At 44.8% G+C, this 27,920-nt stretch overlaps 1 protein-coding gene across 2 annotated transcripts in view; it reads right to left on the bottom strand.

Annotated features, from left to right (window-relative positions):
- Positions 1-27,920, bottom strand: part of LOC119977071 (TBC1 domain family member 8) — a 146,835-nt gene that overhangs the window by 52,910 nt on the left and 66,005 nt on the right. For both annotated transcript variants that reach the window (XM_038817642.1, XM_038817643.1), the window contains exons 7-9: positions 27,480-27,674; positions 14,370-14,540; positions 10,788-10,938 (exon numbers count right to left, since the gene is read on the bottom strand). In XM_038817642.1, coding sequence (XP_038673570.1) covers positions 10,788-10,938; positions 14,370-14,540; positions 27,480-27,674 — 517 coding nt within the window. The remainder of the gene's footprint in view (positions 1-10,787; positions 10,939-14,369; positions 14,541-27,479; positions 27,675-27,920) is intronic.

Below are 27,920 nucleotides of genomic sequence, written 5' to 3'. Positions count from 1 at the left end.
GCCCCCACGGTGGCCTGGCCTGCGATCGGGGCCCACCGATCCACGGATGGGATTATGCCGTGGGGGCATTCTATTGTTCCGCACTGGCGGCTGTAGCAGTCCGCCATTGCCGGTGCGGAAACGAAGCCCTCTGCGCATATGCGGGGATGATGCCAGCACGCGCTGGCGCTCCCGCACATGGGCCAACTCGCGCCGGCCAGCAGGGCCCTTTCCCGCTGGCCAGCATGGCGCAAACCACTCTGGGGCAGGCCTAGACACTGAAGATGCGGAGGATTCCGCACCTTTGGGGCGGCCCGACGCTGGAGTGGTTCACGCAACTCCGTCCCGCTGGAGTTGCCTGCCCCACCGATTACGACAGAATCCCGCCCATGGAATCAGTTGAGGAGGCATTTTAAGGCAGAAGGGATGTTGGTGTTAATGCCGCTGTGCGAGAATCATGGGTTTAAGCCGGGGTGGTGGGTGGTGCAGAGATGGATAGTGTATACAGGAGGTGGAGGGAAGTGGGGCTGGTTAAGGTGAGGGATTTGTATTTGGAGGAAGGATTCGCCAGTCTGGAGGAGCTAAGGTAGAGGGTAGAGCCGCAGAGGGTGAGTGGGACTTTGCGTTAAAAGGTCTGGAGGGGGTTCCCTAGGTTGCCGGGATACACCTTCTGGAGCGACTGCTGCTTCCGGTGTGGAAGGGGAGGGAAGAATTGGGGATATATACGAGTGGCATGGCGAGCAGGTGGTAAGGATCAAAGAGTAATGGGAAGCGGAGTTGGGAGGGGAGATCAATTGGGGAGCATGGAGTGAGGCACTGCGTAGGGTAAACGGGACCTCCTCTTGTGCAAGGATGAGTTTGATACAGTTTAAGGTGGTGCACAGGGTGCTTATGACTCCGGCGAGAATGAGTGGGTTCTTTCAGGGGGTAGAGGATGAGTCTGAGAGGTGTGGGTGGGGGCCAGCGAATCTCACGCACATGTTTTGGGGTTGCGAAAAATTGGGAAGATCCTGGGTGGGAGTGTTCACGGTCTTAGCCAGGATAGTGGAGGAGGAGGTGGACCCGGACCATTTGCTGCCGATATTTGGGGTTTCAGAGAAGCCGGAGCTCATCGAGAGGAGGAAGGCCAATGTCGTGGCCATTGCCTCTCTAATTGCATGCCAGCGAATTTTACTGGAGTGGCGGTCGACATCGCCACCGATGGTAGCGGCTTAGTTGGGCGACCTACACGACTTCTTGCGGTTGGAGAATATAAAGTATGAGTTAAGGGGCTCTTCAGAAGGGTTTGAGAAAATGTGGGGGATGTTTGTGACCATGTTTGAGGAGCTGTTCGTCGCAGCGGAGGGCAAAAAAGGGAAAAAATCTGTATAGACTGTATAGCTGATTCCTGGGACGTATGTTTCCCGGGGTGTTTATTTGCTGTAACCTATTTTGATACATGTTTGTAATAAAATACATTAAAAAAATATATAAGTACGGGTGCTGTGATTCGTGGCCAGTCTGCATCAGGTGGACATAGGCAACACGCAAATTCAGTGCTGTCACCTCATTTATATGATGGCAGCATAGGACTGAGTGCGGTCTTGCTGCTGGCTGCTTCCGCTCTCAGAAGGAAGATGTACCGTGTTTGTCACAGCGCATGTTGTATCTGGTCTTCTATTCTTAAAGGCAGTCTGTATTAAATTACAGGAGGCTGCTGTTCAATACTATTGCTATGATAGTAAACAAGAATGATGGAACCCCAGAGCAGAGAGAGGGATCCAGGGTCATGGATGCAGCGCTTCAAGCATGCAAGGTGGACGCGAGCTGGAGACCCTCAAAAAAGGTGCTGGGAGCAGGTGGCCATATTATCCCACCACCTGGACCCAAGGATCTCACAGCAGTGCCACAAGTGGTCTTAATAACTTTCACGTGACATCTCCTACCCAGTGCTCTAACAATTCCTTAAAATGCACCACATCCCCATCACTCACCCAGCAGCAGACTCTGACGCTCAGGACTCATGCATAACATTCAAATACTCCATCTCACCTTCCTACCAATGTTACCAGCCTCACATTTACCTTTCTCTGCCTCTACATACTTCCAACCATTCATCTGTGGCATGTCTATCAGCCAAACACACTACATAATCATTGGTATTCAGCCTTCTCTTTTCATGGACATGGTGGCATACAAAAGAAGAGAACAGAGCCGAACCGGCTTGGAACAAGAATGTCAGCATTTCCTGGCCCCCACTGAGGAGATGGTTCTCCACTTCATGGAGCCGGCTGTGACAAAACCCATGTCATCCAGCATCTCCAAGTCACATTCCTGCGTTAGGATCATCGTAAATCCCAGTTTATCCTCATTCTGCTCTTTGGAATGATGGAACAAGTTACAAATAATGTCACCATGGATGTCTTGCACTCTAGAACATAGAACATAACAGCGCAGTACAGGCCCTTCGGCCCTCGATGTTGCGCTGACCTGTGAAACCACTCTCAAGCCCATCTACACTATTCCCTTATCATCCGTATGTTTATCCAATGACCATTTAAATGCCCTTAATGTTGGCGAGTCCACTACTGTTGCAGGCAGGGCATTCCACGCCCTTACTACTCTTGAGTAAAGAACCTACCTCTGACATCTGTCCTATATCTATCTCCCCTCAATTTAAAGCTATGTCCCCTCGTGCTAGCCATCACCATCCGAGGAAAAAGGCTCTCATTATCCACCCTATCTAATCCTCTGATCATCTTGTATGCCTCAATTAAGTCACCTCTTAACCTTCTTCTCTCCAACGAAAACAGCCTCAAGTCCCTCAGCCTTTCCTCATAAGATCTTCCCTCCATACCAGGCAACATCCTGGTAAATCTCCTCTGAACCCTTTCCAATGCTTCCACATCCTTCCTATAATGCGGCGACCAGAACTGCACGCAATACTCCAAATGCGGCCGCACCAGAGTTTTGAACAGCTGCAACATGACCTCATGGCTCCGAAACTTAATACCTCGACCAATAAAAGCTCACACACCGTACACCTTCTTAACAACCCTATCAACTTGGGTGGCAACTTTCAGGGATCTATGTACAAGGACACCGAGATCTCTCTGCTCATCCACACTACCAAGAATCTTACCATTAGCCCAGTACTCGGTCTTCCTGTTACTCCTTCCAAAATGAATCACTTCACACTTTTCTGCATGAAACTCCATTTGCCACCTCTCAGCCCAGCTCTGCAGCTTATCTATGTCCCTCTGCAACTTGCAACATCCTTCCGCACTGTCCACAACCCCACCGACTTTAGTGTCATCTGCAAATTTACTCACCCATTCTTCTACGCCCTCCTCCAGGTCATTTATAAAAATGACAAAGAGTAGTGGCCCCAAAACAGATCCTTGTGGTACACCACTAGTAACTGAACTCCAGGCTGAACATTTTCCATCAACCACCACCCTCTGTCTTCTTGCAGCTAGCCAATTTCTGATCCAAACTGCTAAATCACCCCGAATCCCATGCCTCCGTATTTTCTGCAATAGCCTACCATGGGGAGCCTTATCAAACGCTTTACTGAAATCCATATTCACCACATCAACTGCTTTACCATTGTCCACCTGTTTGGTCACCTTCTCAAAGGACTCAATAAGGTTTGTGAGGCACGACCTACCCTTCACAAAACCATGTTGACTATCTCTAATCAAATTATTCCTTTCCAGTTGATTATAAATCCTATCTCTTATAAACCTTTCCAAGACTTTGCCCACAACGTCTCCCTCTTTGGGGTCCCTGCTTTCAGAGACCCACAGAACTGTGGGTCCAGCCACAGGAGACCCAGGAGGAGGTAAGAGAGCCTGGCTGTCCTGGAGGCCACCCCCCATCCATCCCCTAGTGACAGATCCCCTCGCCCCCCCCACCAGGGCAGCCAAGGGCTAGGTCTGCAGCCGTCACTCCGAGCTCCCCCCGGGTGGAACCATGAGTGAACCACGCTGGTGGGAACTCAGCCAGCTGTCGGTGGAGAATTGCCATGGGGATCTTTTTCAATGGCCCCCGACCGGCGCAATATCGACCGCGTGCACGTGACTGGAGGCAATTCTCCAGTCCCCGGAGAATTGCAGGAAGGCGTCAGACCCGATCGCAGATCTGACGTCCCATTCTCCGCCAGCACGCCAAGCGCAATTTCGGCGTGGAGGTTCGGAGAATCTTTATAAAATAAAGAGAACAAAACTATACACAGTACTCTAGGTGCACTCTCACCAATATCCTATATGGTTTCAGCATGACTTTTCTACTTTTATACTCCAATCCACACCCTTGCAATAAAGGCTAACATTCCATTTACCTTCCTGGTTACTTGCTAAACCTGCATTCGAACTTTGTGTGATTCATGCAAGAGGGCACCCAGATCCTTCTGTACTTCAGCAACTCTGCAGTCTCTCTGCATTTAAATCAAAATTGACTTTTCTATTCTACCTACCAAATAGATCACCTCATATTTTCCCACATTATATTCCAGCTGAAAATTGTTGCCACTCACTTAACCTAACCTTATATCCCTCTTCAAAACTTATTTTCCCACCTATCTCTTTATCATCAGCAAGTTGGCTACAATAACTCTTGCCCCTTCATCCAAACTATTAATATAGATTGCAAATAGTTGAGGCTATGATTGAATCTGAGGATTTGGTAGCGGCGGATTTAATCATGGCATTTAAATGGGAATTGGATCATTGGGTCAAAAGGAAACATTTGCAGACTATGGTGAAAAGGTGGGGGAGTGGCACTAGGTAAATTGCTCATTGCTCTTTGGAGAGAGCGAACATACATGATGGGCCTCCAATTGTGCTGTAACCATTCTACATTCTATGATTCAAAGTCATTAATATAAATTGCACATAGTTGAGGCCCAAGCACTGATCCTTGTGGCACCTCACTCATTACAACTTGCCAGGCTGAACTATAACCCACTTATCATGACTGTTTCCTGATAATCAAACCATGCTAATAAATTGCCCCCCAACACCATCTTGTGTATTTATGTAGTACTTTGCAATTCCAAATTCGCTACTTTAATTGGTTCCCCTTTATCAATCCTGTTTGTCATATCCTCAAAGACGTCTAATACGTTTTCCTTAATAATGGATTCCAGCCATTTTCCAACGACCGATATTACATTAACAAGTTCTTGCTTTCTTTCTTCCTCCTTTCTCAAACGGAAGTGTCACCTTGGAGATTGCTAATCGCTGGCACCTTTCCAGAATTTAGGAAGACTACAACCAGCCCATCCACTATCTCTGCAGCTTTAAACCTTAGAATGCAGGCCATCAGGACCAGGGAAACTTGCCGACCATTCATCCCATTAATTTTCCTGGTTCATTTTCACTATTTGTTGCAATTGCCTTGTGACCCTTGACTTCCTGTTCTTATCGGCATATATTTGGTGTCTTCTGCTTTAAAGCCAGATACAAAATACTTATTCAAAGTCTCTGTTATTTCCTATTACTAATTCCCCAGTCTCATTTTCCAAGGGATCAATATTTATTTTAGTTATGGTATTTATTTTTAGAAGCTCTCCCTTCTGGTTTTATTTTTCTTGCTAGTTACTCTCATATTCATAGATGGGCATTATGAATTCAAAACACAAACACATCAGCCATGATTTGTAGACTGGCAGAGCAGGTTTAACGGCTGAATGGTCTGCTTCTATTTTGTATGTTCGTATGAAAGCAACCCAAGCCTATCCAATCTTTCCTCATGGTTACAATTTTCAAGCCCTGGCAACATTCTTGCGAATCTCCTCTACACTGCAGACTAATTATGTCCTTCCAGTAACCTAGTGACCAGAACTGCACACAAAATTCTAGTTGTGGTCTAACCAGTGTTTTATACAGTTCCAGCATTATATCCCTGCGTTTGTCCTCAATACCTCAGCCAATAAAGGAAACATTCCATATGTTTTCTTGACCACCTTATCCACTTGTCCTACCACCTTCAAGGACCTGTGGACATGCACTCCAAAGGTCTCTCACTTGCTTTATCCCTCTCAATATCCTCCAATTATTGAGTATTTTCTTGTTTTGTTTGCCCTCTCCAAATGCTTACAACCTCACACTTTTGCGGATTGAACTCCATTTGCCACTTTTCCATCCACTCAACCATTGACATAATTTGGGAAATAACAGCTTTCCCCTTCACTATCAACTACACAGCCAATTTTTGTGTCATCTGCAAATTTCTCAATCATGCCTCCCACATTTAAGTGCAAATTATTGCTGCAACACGGAGCCCTGTGGAACTCCACTGGAAACTGCTTTCCATTCACAGAAACATCCATCGATCATACCCTTTGTATCCTGGCACTGAGCCAATGTTGGATCCAACTCGCCCATCTACCCCTGTGCCCTCTGGGATTTCACCTCTCTTGAGCTCCAATCATATGGCCTCATTTAGTCAATCCTCCTTCCTCAAAGCTGTAATTGATTCTTCAACCAATGATGATACATCCCCACCTTTTTATCCCCTGCTATATATCCTACAGTTAGAAAATTCCACATCCAGGTATGCGGTGTTGCCATTTCTGTCCCTCTTTACGCCAAATTTCCGTTATGGCGATGGTATCATGCTGCCATGTGTGTGTCATCAACTCATCAGCTTTATTTGCTATACTCCTTGCATTTACATATATACCTTAGTGCTGTACACGTTTTAACCAGTGCTTCTTCTGTCTTTCAGAGTCACTTGTTAATTTTCAAATTCCCGTTCCCTGCTTTGAATTTGCCTTTGGTTCCCACCACCCTGCTTTAGAGGTCCTGGGCGGGATTCTCCGACCCCCCGCCGGGTCAGAGAATCACCCGGGGCCGGCTTCAATCCCACCCCCGCCGTGTCCCGAATTCTCTGGCCCGCGATGGGCCGAAGTCCCGCCGCTGACGAGCCTCTCCCGCCGGCGGGAACCAAAACACCTACCTGACCGGCGGGATTGGTGGCGCAGGCGGGCACCGGGGTCCTGGGGGTGGCGTGGGGCGATCTGACCCCGGGGAGTGCCCCCACGGTGGCCTGGCCCGCGATCGGGGCCCACCGATCGGCGGGCGGGCCTGTGCCGTGGGGGCACTCTTTTTCTTCCGCCTTCACCATGGCGGAGGCGGAAGAGACCCCCTCCCCTGCGCATGCGCCGGGATGACGTCAGCATCCACTGACGCTCCGGCGCATGCGCGGACTTACGCCGGACAGCGAAGTCCTTTCGGCCTCGGCTGGCGTGGCACCAAAGGCCGTTCCACCAGCCGGCGGAGCGCCAACCACTCCGGCGTGGTCCTTGCCTCTCAATGTGAGGGCTTGGCCCCTAAAGGTGCGAAGACTTCCACACTTTTGGGGCGGCCCGACGCCGGAGTGGTTCACGCCACTCCGACACGCCGGGACCCCCCGCCCTGCCAGGTAGGGGAGAATCCCGGCCCCTGCTTTTCCATCTCCTTCCAAGCTCCCAAAAATCTGCTTTCAGGGATTCATCCCCTTTCTGACCCAAGTCATTGGTACCAATGTGGACCATGACCTCTGGCTCCCCCATAAAAATGTCCAGCAGCCACTCCATAATATCCTTGACCATGGCACCAGTGAGGCAACATACATCCTGGACTCATGTCTACGCCCACAGAAACAGCTGTTTGTTCCCCAAAGTAACTATTCCCAGATCACTACTACTCTTCCTTTCTACTTCCTCCTCTCTTGTACAGCAGAGCTGCCTGTGACGGCACTCCTCGGGGGAAACCAATCCTTTCACCAGTATCAAAAATGGTAGCACAATGGTTAGCACTGTTGCTTCACACCGCCAGGATCCCAGGTTCGATTCCCGGCTTGGGCCACCGTCTGTGCGGAGTCTGAACCTTCTCCCTGTGTCCGCGTGGGTTTCCTCCGGGTGCTCCGATTTCCTCCCACAAGTCCCCAAAGATGTGCTGTTATGTAGTTTGGACATTCTGAGTTCTCCCTCAGTGTACCCAAACAGGTGCCGGAATGTGGCGACTAGGAGCTTTTCACAGTAACTTCACTGCAGTGTTAATGTAAGCCTACTTTTATGTTTGTATGTTCTGTCACTTTCCATCACACTCTGGCTTTCATTGCCTGTATTATTACCCTGCATTATTGCCTTGTCCTTTCTTGTTAACTTTCTAAATTTCCCCTCCCCTGAAACCCCCCTACCCCTTTCCCCAGTTACTTTCAAACACTAGTTTGTTGATCAACTAGTTAGTTGATTCGCCAGGACTCTGGCCGTAAAGAGGAAAAATGCAGGGCTGAGGAAAGAGCAGAGGTTATGCCTTCACCAGTATCCGAAACGAAATGGGACCCCAGGGTACTCCTGTGCTATCTGCCCAGTTTCCTTGGACTCCCTGCGTTCGCCCATTCCCTTTCTGCCTCACAGTTCCTAAGCTGTGGTGTGACCATCTTTCTGAACGTGCTGTCTATGTAACTCAACTCCGCGGATGCGCCACAGTGACTCCTGCCATCGCTTGAATTAATTGGATTGCACTTTTTAAGAGCCAGCACAGGCATGGTGGGCTGAATGGCCCCTTCTGTGCTGTATGATTCTAAGCATGCTTCAGATGAAGCCCATTCAAATGCAGCTTCCTCTTTCCCCAGTACTGGTGCTTGTGCCCCATGAATCAAAGTCCATTATCTCACAGCAAACGGTGAACCATGCATCCAACTATCTGATCTATTTACCCTATGCCAATTTCATAGAATCCCTACAGTATATTTGGCCCATCGAGTCTGTACCGAGCCTTTGAAAGAGCACTCTATCTAAGCCCATGCACTATCCCTGTAACCCCACCTACCCGTTAGACACTAGAGTCAATTTATCATGGCCAATCCACCTAAACTGCACATCTTTTTTTAAATTTTATTTTATTTTTTTTAATTTTTAAAAATAAATTTAGAGTACCCAATTATCTTTTCCAATTAAGGGGCAATTTAGCGTGTCCAATCCACCTACTCTGCACATTTTTGGGTTGTGGGGGCGAAACCCACGCAGACACGGGGAGAATGTGCAAACTCCACACGGCAGTGACCCAGAGCCGGGATCGAACCTGGGACCTCAGCGCCGTGAGGCGGTTGTGCTAACCACTAGGCCACCGTGCTGCCCTTAAACTGCACATCTTTGGACTGAAGGAGGAAACTGGTGCACCCGGAGGAAACCCATGCAGACACGGGGAGAACATGCAAATTTCCACACAGACAAGGCCGGAATTGAACCCGGGTCCCTGGTGCTGTGAAGCAATAGTGCTAACCACTGTGCCACCCATGACACATGTATTAATCCAGAGACCATGACCTTTGTGGTTCTTATTTTTAATTTAGCCCCTAGCTCAGACTCCCAGATCATGTATAACATCTTTCTTGGTTCTATGTCATTGTTAGCCACATGACCAATGACAGCTAAATCCTTCCTCTTACAGTTAAACGGGCCCACCAGACTGGAGGAGATAACCTGTGTTGCCTGACACCAGGCAGGCAACACAGCCGTCTAGACTCACGTTCGCAGCTACAGAGATCAATACCTATCCCTCTAACTATACTGCCCCCTACTTCAACTATGAAATTCCCACTTTACATGCCCCCACCCCCACTCTAACATGAATAGCATCCTGTACCATGGTGCCGTGGTCAGTTTGCTCATCCTCCTTGCACTCCCTGCTCTCACCTACAAAGGCTGCAAGAACCTCATACCTGCAGGAGATTCTTCCAGTGCTACCTTCTACTTTTCCATACCTGCCTCATTCATTCATACCCTCATCTCCCTAATAACAAATCAAGCACGTAATCTAATCTATTGTAACCTTTGTGTGGTCAGGTCACCTAATCCTCTGCCCTCCTGTGAGGATGCCCCAACACTTCCCCATCACATCCCAGACACCTCCAAAAACACTCCAGATTAGTTCCAGAGGTTTTGCAAAAGGAGAACTTCTTCAAAACCACCTGTGCTTGCCCCTTTGGATGATATTAGTGTGGAATGCAACTTGCAGCTGAATGCTCGAGATTGGCATGTAAATTTTCTGAATGGATCTGCATGATCCAAATTTGGAAAAAGGGCATCACGTCAGCTGGTCAGCACGCATGGTGACATAATAGGGCCTGTTCAGTTGCTTCCAGCACACACAGGAAATGCCCATGCAAACACCATAGTGAACGTGGTGCAATGCTTCAGAAGCAACTGGTGGCACAGTGTGCACCTCTAGGAGGGCAAGGGCTTCCAAAGTGCCACCACCAACAGCGTTATGGACCAGAATTTCATGGCCATTACCTTTCTTCAAAAGTAACGTGAGGGAGTATGACCAGGTAACTATGCAGTGACATTTAAACAGAAACTTAAAAAACATAATGGTAAAGAAATTTGCTTTTCTACAGTTCCTTTCATGACCTCAAGATAGTCCATAGAACTTTACAACCATAATTTGCTTTTTGAAATGTAGTCACTGTGGATTTTTGGGAAATATGGCTGCCAGTAGTCACTAAGCTGGATCACTCAAACAGCAATAAGACGAATGTCAAGTTAATCTGTCTTGATATTGGTTAATGTATGAAAGCTTGCTAGGCCATATAACTCCCTGCTCTGCTTTGGAAGTGTCACAGGATCTTTTCCATCAATTTGTACAAACAGATGGCGCCTTGGTTTAATGTTTCACCTGAAATATAGCGCCAGCAACAAAATGCAGCACTCCTGGTCTTGCTCAATTTCTAGAGTGAGTCTTGCAATCTTCTGATTTAAAGGCAACCACTGATCCAAGCACTTTACTGGACTCATCTGCAGCAGAATGAAACGGTCACAACTTTCTGAAACGCACCTGAAAAGAGAAGCCACAGCTCTCCTCGAAGACATTCTGGGATTCCCATTGCAACCAGCTTTCTGATCTTGTCAGTCCGAAACATACTGACTGTGCGTCCATATTCCTCAAAATGGTCGTACCATAATTGATTTTTCACATCTTCCATTCCCTAAAGATACAAACCACCATTACTTAGATTAAGTAGTACCCTTTGTCTAATTGTACTTTTATAGAGATTGCAAACCCATATAATCAAGTGGAAATAAAAATGATTAAAACCATTATGTTGTCTTATTGAGAATGCAGACATTTTGAGGTAATTTATCATGATGTTATCATCAGTACATATCAAAACTGTTAAAAAGAGTTACAATCTTTAGAACACAGTTTTAAAATGTTGTTTTTCCCTCTTCTGACAGGAAAAGGGAAAAACAACAGCCTCCCGTACCAGCCTCCCCGAACAGGCACCAGAATGTGGCGAAGAGGAGCTTTTCACAGTAACTTCATTTGAAGCCTACTTGTGACAATGAGCAATTTTCATTTTCAATGTCTCACCAAGGCCTATACAAATTGAGTTCAATTGCACAGATGTCTCCCATTGCTCAGCAATTTAATTTCTGCCTTCAAAGAGAAAGAATTGTCATTTTCAGGTTCTGTCTGAGGTTCACAAATCATCTCCCACTCCAAATTTCCCTCCATGTCATCCATTCACTGATTAACATGGCCCTTGTCATTCGGATCTTCACAGAATCACGGAAATGTTCCAGGGCAGAAAGAGGCCCTTTTGCCCATCTTGTCTGCACTGGCAATCTTATTAAAGTGGAAGACTGCCTTGATACTTTAATAGAACCTGGGTTCACCCTTACTGAAACCTGGTTATCCTTTCTACCACCTGCCCATTCAAACTAATACAGTGGCATTACCAAATGGGATTCCCCACGGTGTCCTCTGACATCTTTTCCCCAATATGCAGTGGTACAAGGAGGCTTTCTTGCCTCTTAAATTAGGTGACATACTGGCAAACAGACAGTTCTCTTCTAATGCTAAGAACGTTGGAAAGTTTATCAGAACCTCTGACTTTCATAGTTTGGCAAACCCAATACTTTTTCCATTTTGAATTTCACAATTTTCCTTATGTATATATTTATTCTGTGTTGTTCCATAGGAACACACAGGAACAAAAGAAGGCCATGCAACCTATTGAGCATGTTCTGCTATTCTATTTGACCATGACTAATTGGTACCTCAACTCCATCTGCCCACCCTATCTCTATATCCCTTGTTACCATCACCCAAGAAGAGAACTAAAGCACTGCATCAGTTTCTCTCATCTCCCTTCAGTGAAAATTGTCATTTATCCTTTAATCTCCATAAAAGGATTTTGTTTTTCTTCTCCAAGGAACCTCATACTTTAACTATAAGATGAGCCAATTATTGAATGAATGAACTCAAAATTATCTTTCTGACTCATAGACCTATCTCGGAACACTTCACCGATAGTCAAAGTTTAGATTTATACATGAACAAATGAGCTCTTTTACAATGAATTGAAGGACAACATTGGTCTGTAGAACTAAACTGAACCACAAATTACAGAAATTACAGCTGAGTTAGTGGCTCTTTGCTGAGGAAAACAAACATTAGCACATTGTATACAGTGCATCCGCACTATAACTCAAGTATGAAGGATGACCCACTGTCCTTGGATTTACAGGTTTCATTAAAACAGATGCAAGGCAGTCTATTATGTTTGATCAATTGTATCAAGAGTCCTATTATCAATGTATGAAATAACACCATCTGGTCACAGGTCAAGTTTGCAGTAAGAATGCTTTGAGCAGTCAGCCAATGCATCAGTGCCACCCGCCCCTACAGCCCTGGACACTTCCATACCCACTATTACAGCCTCAGAGGTAAGAGTTACCTTCTTGGAAGTGAATCCACGGAAAGCGACAGGACCCGACGGAGTCCCTGGGCGAGCACTCAGAGCCTGCACAGACCAGCTGGCGGACATTCGCAGACATCTTCAACACCTCACTCCTCCACTCTGAGGTCCCCACCTCCTTCAAGACGGCCACCATAAAACCAGTACCAAAGAAGACCAAGGTAGCCTGCCGTAACGACTACCAACCAGTGGCCCTGATATCTGTTATCATGAAATGTTTGCGACGGATCAACACCAGCCTCCAAAACGGTCTCGATCCATTGCAGTTTGCCTATCACCGCAAACGGTCCACAGCAGATGCGATCTCCCTGGCTCTACAATCAACACTCGAACACCTCGACAGCAAGGACACCCATATTAGACTGCTGTTCACAGACTACAGTCTCGCCTTCAACACCATTATCCTGACAAGACTAACTCTGCAATCTTGGACTTTACTTCTCCCTGTGCAGCTGGATCCTTAACTTCCTCAACAAACAGACCACAATCGGTCAGGATAGGCAACAGCACAATAGTTCACAATAGTCCTCAACACCGGGGCCCCACAAGGATGTGTGCTCAGTCCTCTACTTTACTCCCTATACACACACATGACTGTGTGGCAAGATTTAACTCCAACTCGATCTATAAATTTGCAGATGATACGACTGTGGTGGGTCGTATGTCAAACAACAACGAATCAGACTATAGAAGGGAGATAAATCACTTGGTTGCATGGTGTACCGAAAACAACCTCTCCCTAAATATTGGAAAGACCAAGGATCTGATAATTTACTTCAGGAAGCGTAGCACGACCCCCCCCCCCCCCCCCCCCCCCCCCCATCTGCATCAATGGCTCTGAAGTGGAGATGTTCGATAGCTTTAAGTTCCTGGGGGATCACCATCACCAAGTCTGTCCTGGCCCACTCACGTTGATGCAACAGTCAAGAAAGCCCAACAACGTCTCTACTTCCTCCGGAAGCTAAAGAAATTTGGCATGTCAGCATCGACTCTCAAAATTCTACGGATGTGCGATAGAGAGCATCCTATCCGGCTGCATCACAGTTTGGTATGGCAACTGCTCGGCCCAAGATCGCAAAAAACTGCAGAGTGTGGTGAACTCAGCCCAACACATCACACAAGCTTGCCACCCCCACGTTGATTCTGTCTACATCTCCTGCTGCCTCAGGAAGGCAGACAGCATTATCAGAGACTCCTCACACCCAGGCATTGCCTTCATCCAGAACCTTCCAGCAGGCAGAAGATACAGAAGTCTGAAGACCCGCACATCCAGACATAGGAACAGCTTCTTCCCCACAGCGAAAAGACTCCTGAACGGTCCCTCAGACTGATCTGTTCCCTGTAAGAACACTATTCACGACGCCCCTATGCTGCTCTTGCTCATGTATTTGCTTTGTTTGGCCCCTTGTTCCGCACTGTAACCAATCACTGTTTGTCGATGTACCATTTGTCAATGTACACTGTCAATTAGTCTTTTTCTGTCTACTATGTATGTTCCCTCGGCTGCAGAAAAATAATTTTCACTGTACGGTGCATGTGACAATAAATCAAACCAAATCAAATAGTTATAAATTACAAAATGCTACAGCCAGGATAAAGCAATACTCAAATAATAAATTTAAAAGAAAATGAATTGAATCTTCTTGTTTACCTACCATTGTGGAATTTGCACTTCCACTTTCAGTCAGGTGAAAGAGTGCCATTAAAGCTTCTGAATTCAATGAATGTCTCGGTTCTTTTTTGATACTTGAATTGTTCACGAGTGTATCTAGTGCAGCATTAGTTGTGGAGATTTCTTCAGGACATCCTGAAGATTCTGAGGAGACCTAAAACACATTGGATTTGATTATTATGCTTTTAAACAGCTATTAATTCATTTCACATAAGACACAACTTGAAATAATTTTCCACCTGTCCCTGTGTTCTATTTGAAGGAACCTTGTTTTCTGTTGTAGAAATAATGCTGATGCTATTAGCATTTGCCATTATTAAAGCAATAATAAGCCAAATTCCTCAACAACACATCTGCAATTAAATGTTGAAATCATTTCTACCCTCCTCCAAAACCTATGCCATATTGGTTCGAAAGAGTGTGAATTTGCTGTCGAAATATGGGTGGCGTGATGGCACAGTGGTTAGCACTGCTGACTCACAGCACCAGGCTCTCGGGTTCACGTTCAGCCTTGGGTGGCTGTATGGCATTTGCACATGTGGAATTTGCACTTCAGTGTCTGCGTGGTTTCCTCCAGGTGCTCCGGTTTCCTCCCACAGTCCAAAGTGGATTGGCCATGCTAAATAATAATTTCTAAACATAGGGTTGCGGGGATGTGAGCCCAGGTAGGGTGTTCTTTCAGAGAGTTGGTGCGGACCCAAGGGGCCAAATGACCTCCTTCCGCACTGCAGGGATTCTATGATTTTATTCCATAAATCCACTAAACCTTCCAGATGTCAGTGGTTATTCATTCTATTGTGTTTTGTTTTTACATGGCACGATGAGTTTTAGTTTCTGATAAGTATCTTCTTTGATACTGAAAATTAAGTTTCAACAAGTGTGGAGTCTCGTTTATGCAGTTTTAAATCATTATTGGGGATATCAAAAGTATAAAAGTCAATAATTTAGGAACTGCTCATGTCCCTTATCTCTCTCCCTCTCTCTCAACCTCCTCTTATTTCCCTATATTTTGCTTTCTGAACTGTGCTAAAACCCATATTTCATATCGAAATTTACTTCATTTATTGAGTGGACTGAAACCAGCAAATAAGTAAAAAGATTGAACAACAGTATTTTATTATTTAAAACAGCAGTTTGTAGGTGTCTGAATATTTGCATGGCTGTACCTTACGCATTTCAAAGCCATTAATATGGAGGCCTCGCTACAAGTGAGCCACCAGAGATAATCAACTTTGAGGAGTTCCTGAACTATCCACAAAACATCTAACCATCACCTGTGTATTCAGCCATTAGACACAATCACATTGGACAATGGGCCTTGGACCTTGGCTGTGAAAGTAACTCCTCCAGCCAGAATCTAATAATTTCTAAACAGTGGGTCTGGAATCAACTTGCTATGACCACCTTTTGGTAACTGGTCAGCTTGAGAGAGGTGATCATGTGATGAACAACCTAACCCTGTTTTAAAGGGAACTGCTTTTCTCCAGGCTAGTCTGAATGCAGGATCAGAAAGACCCTCTCTCGCTCTCTCCCAAACCATCCAAAAAGATGCACACCGGCTGTTCAACCAGCCACATGCCGCAGGGAACATTTTAAAAATCAGCCCAACAGTTGCTGCTGTTAGAAATCGTCTGACAGCATCTTTAAATCATCTTAATGCAGAATCTGGAATGACCACCAAGCCCAATCCCAAACCATCCAAGTGACCAATCTATAGGATCTATATACAATTTACTTTTCTAGACTCTATAACCATTTAACAATTTAACCTACTTAAATAAGATCATGGTTGATCTCATAGTGGCCGTAACTCCATCGACCTACCTGATTTTATAACCCTGAACTCCCTTGTCAATCAAAAACTCAGCACTGAATGTATTCAACGACCCAACCTTCACTGCTCGCTGGAGAACAAAATTCCAAACAACAATAATCCTCAAGAAAATAAATTCCTCATCTCAACAGAGGCCTTATTTTTTAAACTGCGCCCCCAATTCTAGATTCCACCAAGATAGGAAACACTCTCGGTATTTACTCTGTCAAACCCCCACACTCTCGGTATTTACTCTGTCAAACCCCCACAGATTCTTACATGTTTCAAGTAGAATGTGGAACTTAGTACAGCAGGGAGTGGTTGAGGTGAATATCATAGATGTACTTAAGGGGAAACTAGCTAAGTACACGAGAGGGGAAGAAATGGAAAGATATGTTGATAGGGTGAGATGATGTAGAGTGCGGCTTGTTGACCCGGATCATCACCAGCAGAAATCAGTTGGGCCGAATAGCCTGTCTCTATGTTGTAAGTTCTATGTACAGAGTGTGTTAAATTTACATTTTAGAAACCGCAGCCCAGTGAGCTTTCAGGGTTTCTTGGTGATTTACTTTGATTGAAAGAGCTCTCTTCTGAAATGCATGGCTCAAAGGACTCTCTGTTGTCTTCAAAAACATCAATTAGGGAGATCTGAACATGTCGAACTTCTGGCTCGTTTACAGCATGAAAGATAGCAGTGCAAATTTTTACAAAGAGTTTTACTATTCAATTGAGGTTTATTTATTAACCATTTCCAACAATGGCAGAGACTTGTGTCACAGCTGCACCAACCAAGGTGGGTGCTTACCTTTCAGTGCATTAAAACCAAACTTGAAAATATAGCCAAAACCTCGAGGGAAAAATGGCATCTTGCTCTGTAAAAGGATGCCCTATTTTTATTTTGTACACGGAACATCTCAGGGGACTCTACTGCAGAATTCCCAAATGCCTATAGAAACTCAATTGGTCGTCTGGATTCTGTGCAATTTTTGCTAATGGTCTCATCTCATGAGTTTAAGGACAGACCACAAATGGAAACAGGGAAAAGCCAGAATCCTGGGAAGGCCTGAGCCAATGATAATTTGAGCATATCTATAAACAGAATTGCTGCTGTTGTAAGGGAACCACGTGATTTGAAATCCTCAATCAGAAGCTAGGTGGGATTTAAGTAGTCAATAGAAATTACATCTTCATTTATTTCTCCTTTGGACAGTTCTCTCTGCAATACTGCCCCTCTTGCCCTCAATCTACCCAACCAGCCCCAAATTCTTTCAACTCCAATAGTTAGATACAACTCATTAACTTCAGGGGAACAAGTCATGTTGCAAATCCAGCAAATAACTGACAAGTATACAAAATAGGAGAAGGAGGCCAATCGGCCCGTTGAGTCTGCTCCGCCATTCAACGAGATCGTGGCTGATCTGTTTGTGTTTTGAATTCCACATTCCTATCTACCCTGGCAACCTTCCGATTGCCTTGCCCTTTTTTTAAAAAATAATTTTTATTGAAAAATTTTGTATTTATACAACAACATCGATCCATAATAAACAACCAACAATAACAATAATAATAGCAATCATAAACATTTTCCCCTCCTCAATGAACACAGCATATTAACAACAACTTAAATTAACACAATGTTAAGTTACATAACCATAGGGAAAAAAAACAGAAACTACAATAAGGAACATTCCCCCTTATCACCCCCCACCCCCGGGCTGCTGCTGCTATTGACCAAGATACCTATCTTTGAGCCAGGAAGTCCAGAAAAGGCTGCCATCGTTTATAGAACCCTTGTATTGATCCTCTCAGGGCAAATTTGACCTTCTCCAGCTTAATAAATCCCGCCATGTCATTGATCCAGGTCTCCACGCTTGGGGGTCTCGCATCCTTCCACTGTAGCAAGATCCTCCGCCGGGCTACTAGGGACGCAAAGGCCAGGACACCGGCCTCTTTCACCTACTGCACTCCCGGCTCCACCCCAACCCCAAAAATCGCGAGTCCCCACCCTGGTTTGACCCTGGATCCAACCACCCTCGACACCGTCCCCGCCACCCCCTTCCAGAATCCTTCAAGTGCCGGGCATGCCCAGAACATATGGGCATGATTCGCGGGACTCCCCGAACACCTGGTTCACCTGTCCTCACCCCCAAAGAACCTACTCATCCTAATCCCGGACATGTGGGCCCGGTGCAGCACCTTGAATTGGATGAGACTAAGCCTCGCACATGAAGAGGAAGAGTTGACTCTCTCCAAGGCATCCGCCCAAGTCCCGTCCTCTATCTGCTCCCCAAGTTCCTCCTCCCATTTGGCCTTCAGCTCCTCCACTGACGTCTCCTCCACCTCCTGCATTACCTTATAAATGTCAGACACCTTCCCCTCTCCTACCCACACCCCCGAAAGCACTCTGTCCATCGTCCCCCGCGAGGGCAGCAAATGGAACTCCTCTACCTGTCGCCTAGCAAACACCTTTACCTGCAAGTATTTGAACATGTTCCCTTGGGGGAGCCCAAATTTATCTTCCAGTTCCCCCAGGCCCGCAAAATTCCCGCCAATAAACAGGTGCCTCAATTTACTGATGCCCACCCTTTGCCACCCCCCAAATCCCCCATCAGTGTTCCGATTGCCTTGCCTAACAACAATCTACCTCAAAAGTATCCAGTGACCCCGCCACGTAGCCTTCTGAGGCAGAGCTCCAAAGTCACATAACCCTCAGAATAAAGTTCTCCTCATCTCTGTCCTAAAGGGACGAACCCTAATTTTAATGCAGTGCTGCCTAGTTCTGGACTCACCCACAAGAGGAAACATCTTCTCACTTTCAAGCATCAAGAAACCAAAGATGATTCAGGTGAACCTGAAATGACTCCGACAGAGGACCATCAAGAAACCAAAGATGATTCAGGTGAACCAGATCGGACTCCAGACGGGGAGCATCAACAAGCCAAAGATGATTCCAGTGAACCGGACACGACTCCATACGGGGAGCACCCCGGAATCAAAGACGAAACGCTCAATGAAACAGCAGATGCCACAAAGGACACTGACACAAGTAACTTTGTGAAGGACTCAAATTCTCCACTCGGAATGGTCATTGAACGTAACAAACACAACAAAACCTCCAAAAACAACAACACAGACAACAAAAAGCGTACCAAAAGGCACCAACGTCAACAAGTACAACAAAACCAACAACACTGGAACAACGACTTGTACAACCAGGTACAACTCTGCAAATGCAGGACACTGTGACAGCACAGCTCAAGACAATGGCAAGTGTGCAGACATACCATGGCATAACGCATCTTACAAATTCATATTTGCTACACTACAAACAAGCAGACCAGCTTTCAAGGCAGCTGACATTGCATCAATACCACAAACACAGACACCAGTCCAGGTCAGATAGGACAGATGACATCAAGAATCACTACCACAAGCATCGAAAAAAAAAAGAGTCCAAATCAGACAACGAAGTGATTTGACCATTTGAACACCTCCTGATGACTTCTTGGTTCCTTAAGCACAGGGACACTGATGGCGTTCACAAGGAGATGACAACATCAACATCGATACTTCAATAACAAAACAAGAAAGCCACTCGACCATATAAATTCATGAACTTTGGACTCAAATATTATTTGGTATTGTATAATCATCACTGTCATCTTGACTTGTACATGTCATCACTTACCTACCTATTTTGTTCAATTTTCTTTAACCAAGTACAGAAAATATGTAACACGGAAAAATGGGGATGTGGTGATATACATCACTGTATATACACAAGGGGTTAATGTGAATACACTACAACTAAGTAACCACTAGAGGGAGCACCAGAGATGTCATGACATGCAGCCAATGGGTCATTACAACAGGACACAACCAATGGGTAATCAGGACACCCAGATGTGGCATTACCACTTCACAACCCATATAAAAGGACAGGGCACACATGCTCTGCCTCTTTCCACAGACAGACATCTAGAGAGTTAGACAGGGTTGATCAGCAGCATCACATCCAGCACGTGGCTCAGAGCAAGCTGGTACAGTTAGACCGAGTTACTACAGTTAGATTAGCGGAGAGTCAAACTCATTTAAGAACTGTGTAAATAGTTCAATAAACACGCTGAACTCATTTCATAGTCTGGAGCTTCCTTTGTCAAAGCATATGTCAAGGAAGCAGCTTATGCTGCACGAAGCAGCATAACACAACACACAGCATTTTTAGTATTACACTGGAGAGTATGCGCCCGACTGAGAGAAAGATGACACCGCCTGACAGGTGGGTGTGTTACCACTTGGGTCAAGCTGACACTTGAATGCAGAATCATTTGCATGGTTGAATTTTTCAGTCAGTGTTTATTTGAATTGCACCCGAAAATAACTTTGCTTAAAAAAAAAAGTGTCTTAATTCAAAGCCGTGTACAGATTTTATTCAAACACAGGTTTGTGCCAATGAAATTAGAAATTGCACTTGTATAATGAATCTAAATATAGGGAATAATAATCATTTATAAAAATAAACAAAAGATCAAATAAACAAAACACCTCAACCAGACCTTTAGGGCAGCATGGTAGCATGGTGGTTAGCATCAATGCTTCACAGCTCCAGGGTCCCAGGTTCGATTCCCGGCTGGGGCACTGTCTGTGCGGAGTCTGCACGTCCTCCCCGTGTGTGCATGGGTTTCCTCCGGGTGCTCCAGTTTCCTCCCACAGTCCAAAGATGTGCGGGTTAGGTGGATTGACCAGGCTAAATTGCCCTTAGTGTCCTAAAAAATAATGTTAATGGGGGTTGTTGGGTTACTGGTATAGGGTGGATACGTGGGCTTGAGTAGGGTGATCATTGCTCGGCACAACATTGAGGGCCGAAGGGCCTGTTCTGTGCTGTACTGTTCTAAAAAAAATCAACAGGTAAAAGGGACTTTGGAACCTGGACATGTACAACAAATCTTTCCAAGAAAGGACTAATTGCACAGTACAGCAGAGAAGATTATTTCAAATATACCTGATAGAGAACCTAGAACCTAAGAAGTGGGTGCAGGAGTAGGCAATTCAGCCTTTCACATCTGCTCAACCATTCAATACGATCATGGCTGATCTCACCTCAGCCACATCTCCACATTCCTGCCCGCTCCCCAGAACGCTTCATCTGGCTACTAATTAAAAACCCATCTAGCTCCTCAAATTTGTTTAGTGTTCCGGCATCTACTGCACTCTGGGTCGAGCATTCCACAGAATCTTCGAGTGAAGTATTTCCTCATTTGTTTTAAATTTGCCACCCTTTAGCCTTAAAATATAGCCTCTCATTCTAGAATGTCCAACAAGGAGAAACGGCCACTCTACGTTTACCCTGTCAGCCCTCTTCAGCGTCTTAAACACCTCAACCAGACCATCGCTTATTCTTTTAAACTGCAGCGAGTATAGGCCTAAACTGCTCAATCTCTCTTCATAAGACATGTCCTTCAAGCCTGGAATCAATCTAGTGAACCTTCTCTGAATCACCACAAATGCACTTGCGTTCTTCCTCAAGCAAGGGAACCAAAACAGTGTGCAATCTCACCAATGCCCTATACAGTTGTAACAACACTTCCCTACTTTTATACTCTATTCCAGCTGCAATGAATGTCAAAATTCCATTACCTTCCACACCTGCAGACTAACATTCTGCAATTTGTGCACACAGACACCCAGATCCCTCTGCACTAAAGCCTAAGTTGCTTTTTATTCCTTTGAGCAAAATGGATAATGTCACACTTATCAATGATTAAATTCATCTGACAAATTATGGCCTAACCTATCCATATCCATTTGCACATTTCCTCATTGCAACTTACTTTCCCACCTATTTTAGTAAGATTTACAAATTTGGCTATAATACATTCTATCGCAGATTGTAAATAGTTGGGGCCCGAAGACCGAACCCTATAGCACACCACTAGTTACAGCATGCCAACCAGAAGACCCACTTTTCCCCACTCTCTGCTTTCTGTTGGTTAGCCAATCCAATATATTACCCCCAGCCTTACCTGTGTATTAAACTGGTGTAGCACTTTATCAAATGCCTTCTGGCCTACATTTACAGTAGCCCCATTATTCACTTTGCTTGTTATATCATTGAAGAACTCAGCAAATTGAAGAACTCAGCAAAACACAATTTACCAGTCATAAAATCATGCTAACTTTGATGGATTGCTTTTTAACTTTCCAAATGTAGTTACTACTTCCTTAATAACGGATTTCAACAGTTTCCCAATGGCAGATGCCAAACCACCTGGTGTAGTTTCCGACTTTCTGCCTTTCTCCCTTTTTGAATGGGGAGGGGGAGGGGGTTACATTAACCCTTATCCAATCTACTGGAACCTTTCCAGAATCAAGAGAATTTTGGAATATTATAATCAATGCTTCCACTGGCTCTTTTTAAAATAAATTTAGAATACCCACTTTTTTTAAAAATTAAGGGCAATATATCATTGCCAATTCACCTACCCTGCATATCCTTGGGTTGTGGGGGTGGGACCCACGCAGAGACAGGGAGAATGTGCAATCTCCACACGGACTGTGTCCCGGAGCGGAGGTCAAACCCGGGTCCTCGGTGCCGTGAGGCAGCAGTGCTAACCACTATGCCATTGTGCCACCCCATGCTTCCACTATCTCTTGCTGCCACTTCCTTTAAGTTCCTAAGATGTAGGCCACAGGGCCCGGAGGACCTGGCTACTTTAATCCCAATAGCCTGCTCAGTATTTTTCCCCCGCAGTGCTGCCGGTTGTTTATGTTCCTCCTATTCAACAAACCTCTGCATTAACTGTTACTATTGGGATATCCTCCACCATGACAACCAAGGCCAAATATTGACTCTCTGCCATTTCTGTGTTCCCCATGAACTCCCCAGTCCGGTTCTCGAAGGGATCATTGTTGATTTTAGCTACTCTCTTCCTTTTTATATACTTATAGAACTCTTTGCAATCAGTTTTTATATTTTGCACTACATTTCTTTCATAACTTATCATTGCTCTTTTTATTACTTTTTTAAAGTAACCCTCTGTTGGTCTAGGTTTCCCAATTCTGCAGCCTGCCGCTGACCTTTGCAATATAGTATGTCTTAATTCTTGCCTTTATGTTATCTTTAAGCTCCTTGATTAGCCATGGATATATTCAACACCCCTCCCACCCCGACTCGATGGGCCGAATGGCCTAATTGTGCTCCTATGTCTTCTGATCTTGTATCTTTGCCAATAACTTAGCAACAGTGCCTTCAGTTCTTTCTTCCAGATCATTGTGTATTGTGAAAACTTGTGGTCTAACACTGACCTGAGGCACACCACAAGTCACCGGCTGCCAGCCAGAAAAAGACACCCATATTCCCACCCACTGCTTTCTGCCAGTCGGACAATCCTCTATCCCATGCCAGTAATCAACCCTTAACATCATGGGCTCTTAAGCACATTTAACAGCTTCAGAGAAGGCACATTTTAAAAGGCCTTCTGGAAATCTAAATAGATCACATCCACTGGTTCTCCTTTATCTAATTTCCTTGTTACATTCTCAAAGAATTCTAACAGATTTTGTCAGATATGACCTCTCCTTGATGCTATCTTGCACTTCCAAATACTTCACAATCTCATCTTTAGAACATAGAACATAGAACAGTACAGCACAGAACAGGCCCTTCGGCCCTCGGTGTTGTGCCGAGCAATGATCACCCTACTCAAGCCCACGTATCCACCCTATACCAGTTACCCAACAACCCCCATTAACCTTATTTTTAGGACACTAAGGGCAATTTAGCCTGGCCAATCCACCTAACCCGCACATCTTTGGACTGTGGGAGGAAACCGGAGAACCCGGAGGAAACCCACGCACACACGGGGAGGACGTGCAGACTCCGCACAGACAGTGACCCAGCCGGGAATCGAACCTGGGACCCTGGAGCTGTGAAGCATTTATGCTAACCACCACCATGCTACCGTGCTGCCCAAAATGATGAACTCTAAAATCTTACCAATGGCAAGTCAGGCTAACCGGCCTATAATTTTGTGTCTTATGTCTCCCTCCTTTCTTAAACATTTGCCATTTTCCCGTCCTCCAAGACCCTCCCTGCCTTCAGTGATTCCTGAAATATCACCACAAATACCTCCACAATCTCCTCAGCTATCTCCTTCAGAACCCTGGGGTGTTGTCCATCCAGTCCAGGTGATTTATCCACCCCAGAACCTTCAGAACATTCTGTGACCTTTTCACTCTCTATAAACTCTTCCACCTAGTACCCCCAAAACCCCTTCCACCAAGCACCCCCACCAACCCACGTGCCATCCTCATTATCTAAGTTTATATTCAACAAATAAGGAAGTGAAATGGAGTGGTTCCAGTTTTAAAGCATTTTTTAAACAAGTCAGATATTGTGCAATTAGTTTTGATTTGAACAGTCAGGTTGCAGAGGATGGGAAATATTTAAACAAAGTTGGCATTTTGCATCTCATTCAGAGACAGACTATTTACAGCACTGTCAAATCCATTAATATATGAACCTACTTTAAAATACCATTTGTCCAAATGCCCCTTCCATGTGGTGGCTGTAAATATCCTTCAAATCACACCCTTTATTCTTCAAGTACAATGGGTAAATCATTTTGTTCTATTCTATCCCTTTGATGTCAGAGTGAAAAAACAACCAGACCAGTAAAAGAAATTTCAAAATGTTTTATTTCAGATCTGTATTGATCATTACACAGCATTATTTTAAACATACTCTTGGAATATCTTTGAAAACTATACACATTTGTACCATTTATATGAAACTTGGGTCAGATTTATGGCCACCTGCAAGAACATCAGCACTTGCATTGGATGATAGCCTCACAGCCGCGATTTGGAGCACTTGCAAAGCTCTAATGCCGGGGTCTTGTATCTACAAGTAGCAGACTAATTGATCAACTAAAAAGCCAACCTGCTCTGCTAACTAGGTACAGGCACTCCCATCATGCTACTGTACATCCACACAAGAATTGCAGGTAGATACACAGAATTTTCAGGGCAGGAGGCCATTCGGTTCATCGAGTCTGCACCGGCCCTTGGAAAGAGCACCCTACCTAAGCCCTACCCTATCCCCGTAACCTAGTAATCCAGCCTAACCTTTTTGGGCACGAAGGACAATTTAGCATGGCCAATCCACCCAACGTGCACATCTTTGGACTGTGGGAGGAAACCGGAGCATCCGGAGGCAATCCATACAGATATGGGGAGAAAGTGCAAACTCCGCACAGACAGTGACCCAAGCCGGGAATCAAACTTGGGACCCTGGAGCTGTGAAGTAACTGTGCTAACCATTGTGCTATGGTGCCCCTCCCCTAAAGGGAACACTGTGAGTATCTTGTGACTGCATTCTTCCCTCACTGTTTGAGAGTGGGAATTGAGAGTGGGAGGAACAATCTGTGTGGCCCCTCCTTACTCAATTTTGTTCATGGCCCTAAAGAAGATCCTGCTCAAGATGTTTTTCTTTGCTGGGCTTCATACACATGTTTGGTGAATAGGGTTAATTTCCCATAAAATGTCTTGGGCATGAACCTGTGGAGAAAAGGGGAAAATATTTTTAACTAAATATTTTAAATTAAGTGAATTTTGATTATCCATGAAAAAAAATGAGAAAATCTTTGATTTCAACTACAGCAAATTACTAGGCACAGAATTGTTTGCAAGACTTACAAGATCTTACCAATGAATTGCAAATTGTAGAGGAAGAATTTATAAATATTGTCATGGGTATATTAAAGAACATTCACTTACCAGAAATAGTTGGATCAGAGTAGATGTTGGCTATCGTGTGTATAGATGAAACCTCTTTGTCTTTTCTCCGGCTACACGGTTGTGTATACCACTTATTAGGATATCAAATGCATTTTCCAGTCCTCTGCATTTGAAAAAATGATTTTCACTACAATTACAGACTTCTCATTGCCCTCTGCCATTAGCATCAACTTTCTGGCAAGAAATGTACCTTTTCATTGAAATATACTCACCTCAACATAATTCATAAACCAATAAACCAAAAATAAAGACTGATGGAACCATCAATTCACCAGACACGTGTTTCCGATATGAATCTAGGATTTAATCAACTTACTTCAGAGCCAGCCTGTTACCTGTTGATGAACTCTCTGTGAACTGCAGGCTGACTCTGGACAAGGGTATTTATACAGCAGCACTAGGGGGAGGAGTCGTGGGCGGAGCCAAGGGTGAAGCCCTGTACAAGCTCCTGAGCATTCCCAGAGCTACTTCCCCTAGTGGTCGGGTAACGCTACTGCGCTTACAATATACAGTGTGAATTTACCATGTTATATTCACCACAAAGACCCAAGTGGCCATGGATCCTACAGTCACACATTTCTCTCCTTTGTTGCCTGGGTGCACTACATATGCCAACTGACACTTCTGCTGCTTAGGGAATAGATTTTAAGTTTTGAGTACTGTACAGGGTAATTGTCAAATGATAGTTTAAATGACAATACAGAATAAGTTAGTGTTCTGGATCAAATTACTCTTAGTTAAATATGCAGTAACAAAATGCATTACGCTCCACAGTCCAAGAAGTGAATCACTTTTCCCCTTCAATTGCATCATGAAGGTATACTTTTCCCCTTCAATTGCCCGTGAAGGTCTGCACTCGTGTGAATCGATGCCATGAGTTAGTGAACCTCACAATACTTCACAAATGGTCAATTTGCATTTGGAGCCAAAAACAAATCAGAATTGGGTGATGGGGAGCAGAAAGAAAAAGGGGAGAGAATGCACAGGAGTGAGCAACAGAATCAGAGTTAGAGAGGCGACAGAGAATAGAGGTTATAGCCAAATCTAATCCGGTGTACACACCCACCCCACAAAACACCCACCAACCTATATTTTCCACTGTTTTTTTTTTATCCTTTCCTAGCCCTCGGAGCAGTGTTTCTGCTGCTCTTCCAATGGAGATTAACTGATAGGATCTCGCAAATCTCCACATGTCTGAGTATGAGCACTTCTCCACTGAACGACAACCACAGAAACAGGGTTTCTGGTAATACCACACAGATAGGAACAGAAAATGCTGGGAATACTCTAGTGACTTGAAACATTAACCTGCTTTCTTTCTCCACAGATGCTGCCAGACCCGCTGAGAATTTCCAGCATTTTTAGTTTTTATTTTCGATTACTAGCATCTGCAGTATCACATGTTGTTAACATTTCATTTTTATATAAACGCAAGTATTCTTTTGCTGAACTGTTACTTGTACTACAGAATTTCAACAGTACCTTATATTCAACTCTGGGTTTCTCATGACCGCTAGGCTTTCCATCTTTTAAAACATAAAGCCGTCTGCATAGTTGTTGCACAAGGTGTTCCCTATTTTTTATTTCTGAAAATTGAAATACCCGTTTGCTTTTAACGCCAACAATAATTGGATTGGGGAGGAGACTAGTGTCCTCCATCTTCTCCACAGTAACCACCTGTCAATGTAAAACAAACAATATTTATTGAAGAATTGTGGTGTCAGGGACCGCTTGTGGCAAATCTGCCACAGAGAAATTCCAAAGGAATCAGTAAATCAATATTTCATTCCAACATTCTCCAACTGCTTCAAATATTCTTTGTGCGCTTCTACCAAACACACCCTCTTTCACCAGTAAACTAAAGGGTGTGGTGTTGGAGGAAGCAAAGCAACAATTTTGGCACACATTGCAACTCGGTCATGA

The sequence above is a fragment of the Scyliorhinus canicula genome, chromosome 14 (assembly GCF_902713615.1).
Source record: "Scyliorhinus canicula chromosome 14, sScyCan1.1, whole genome shotgun sequence".
Classification (NCBI taxonomy): domain Eukaryota; kingdom Metazoa; phylum Chordata; class Chondrichthyes; order Carcharhiniformes; family Scyliorhinidae; genus Scyliorhinus; species Scyliorhinus canicula.
The sequence above is the reverse complement of the archived record's forward strand: the minus strand, read 5'-3'. Positions and strand labels throughout refer to the sequence as shown.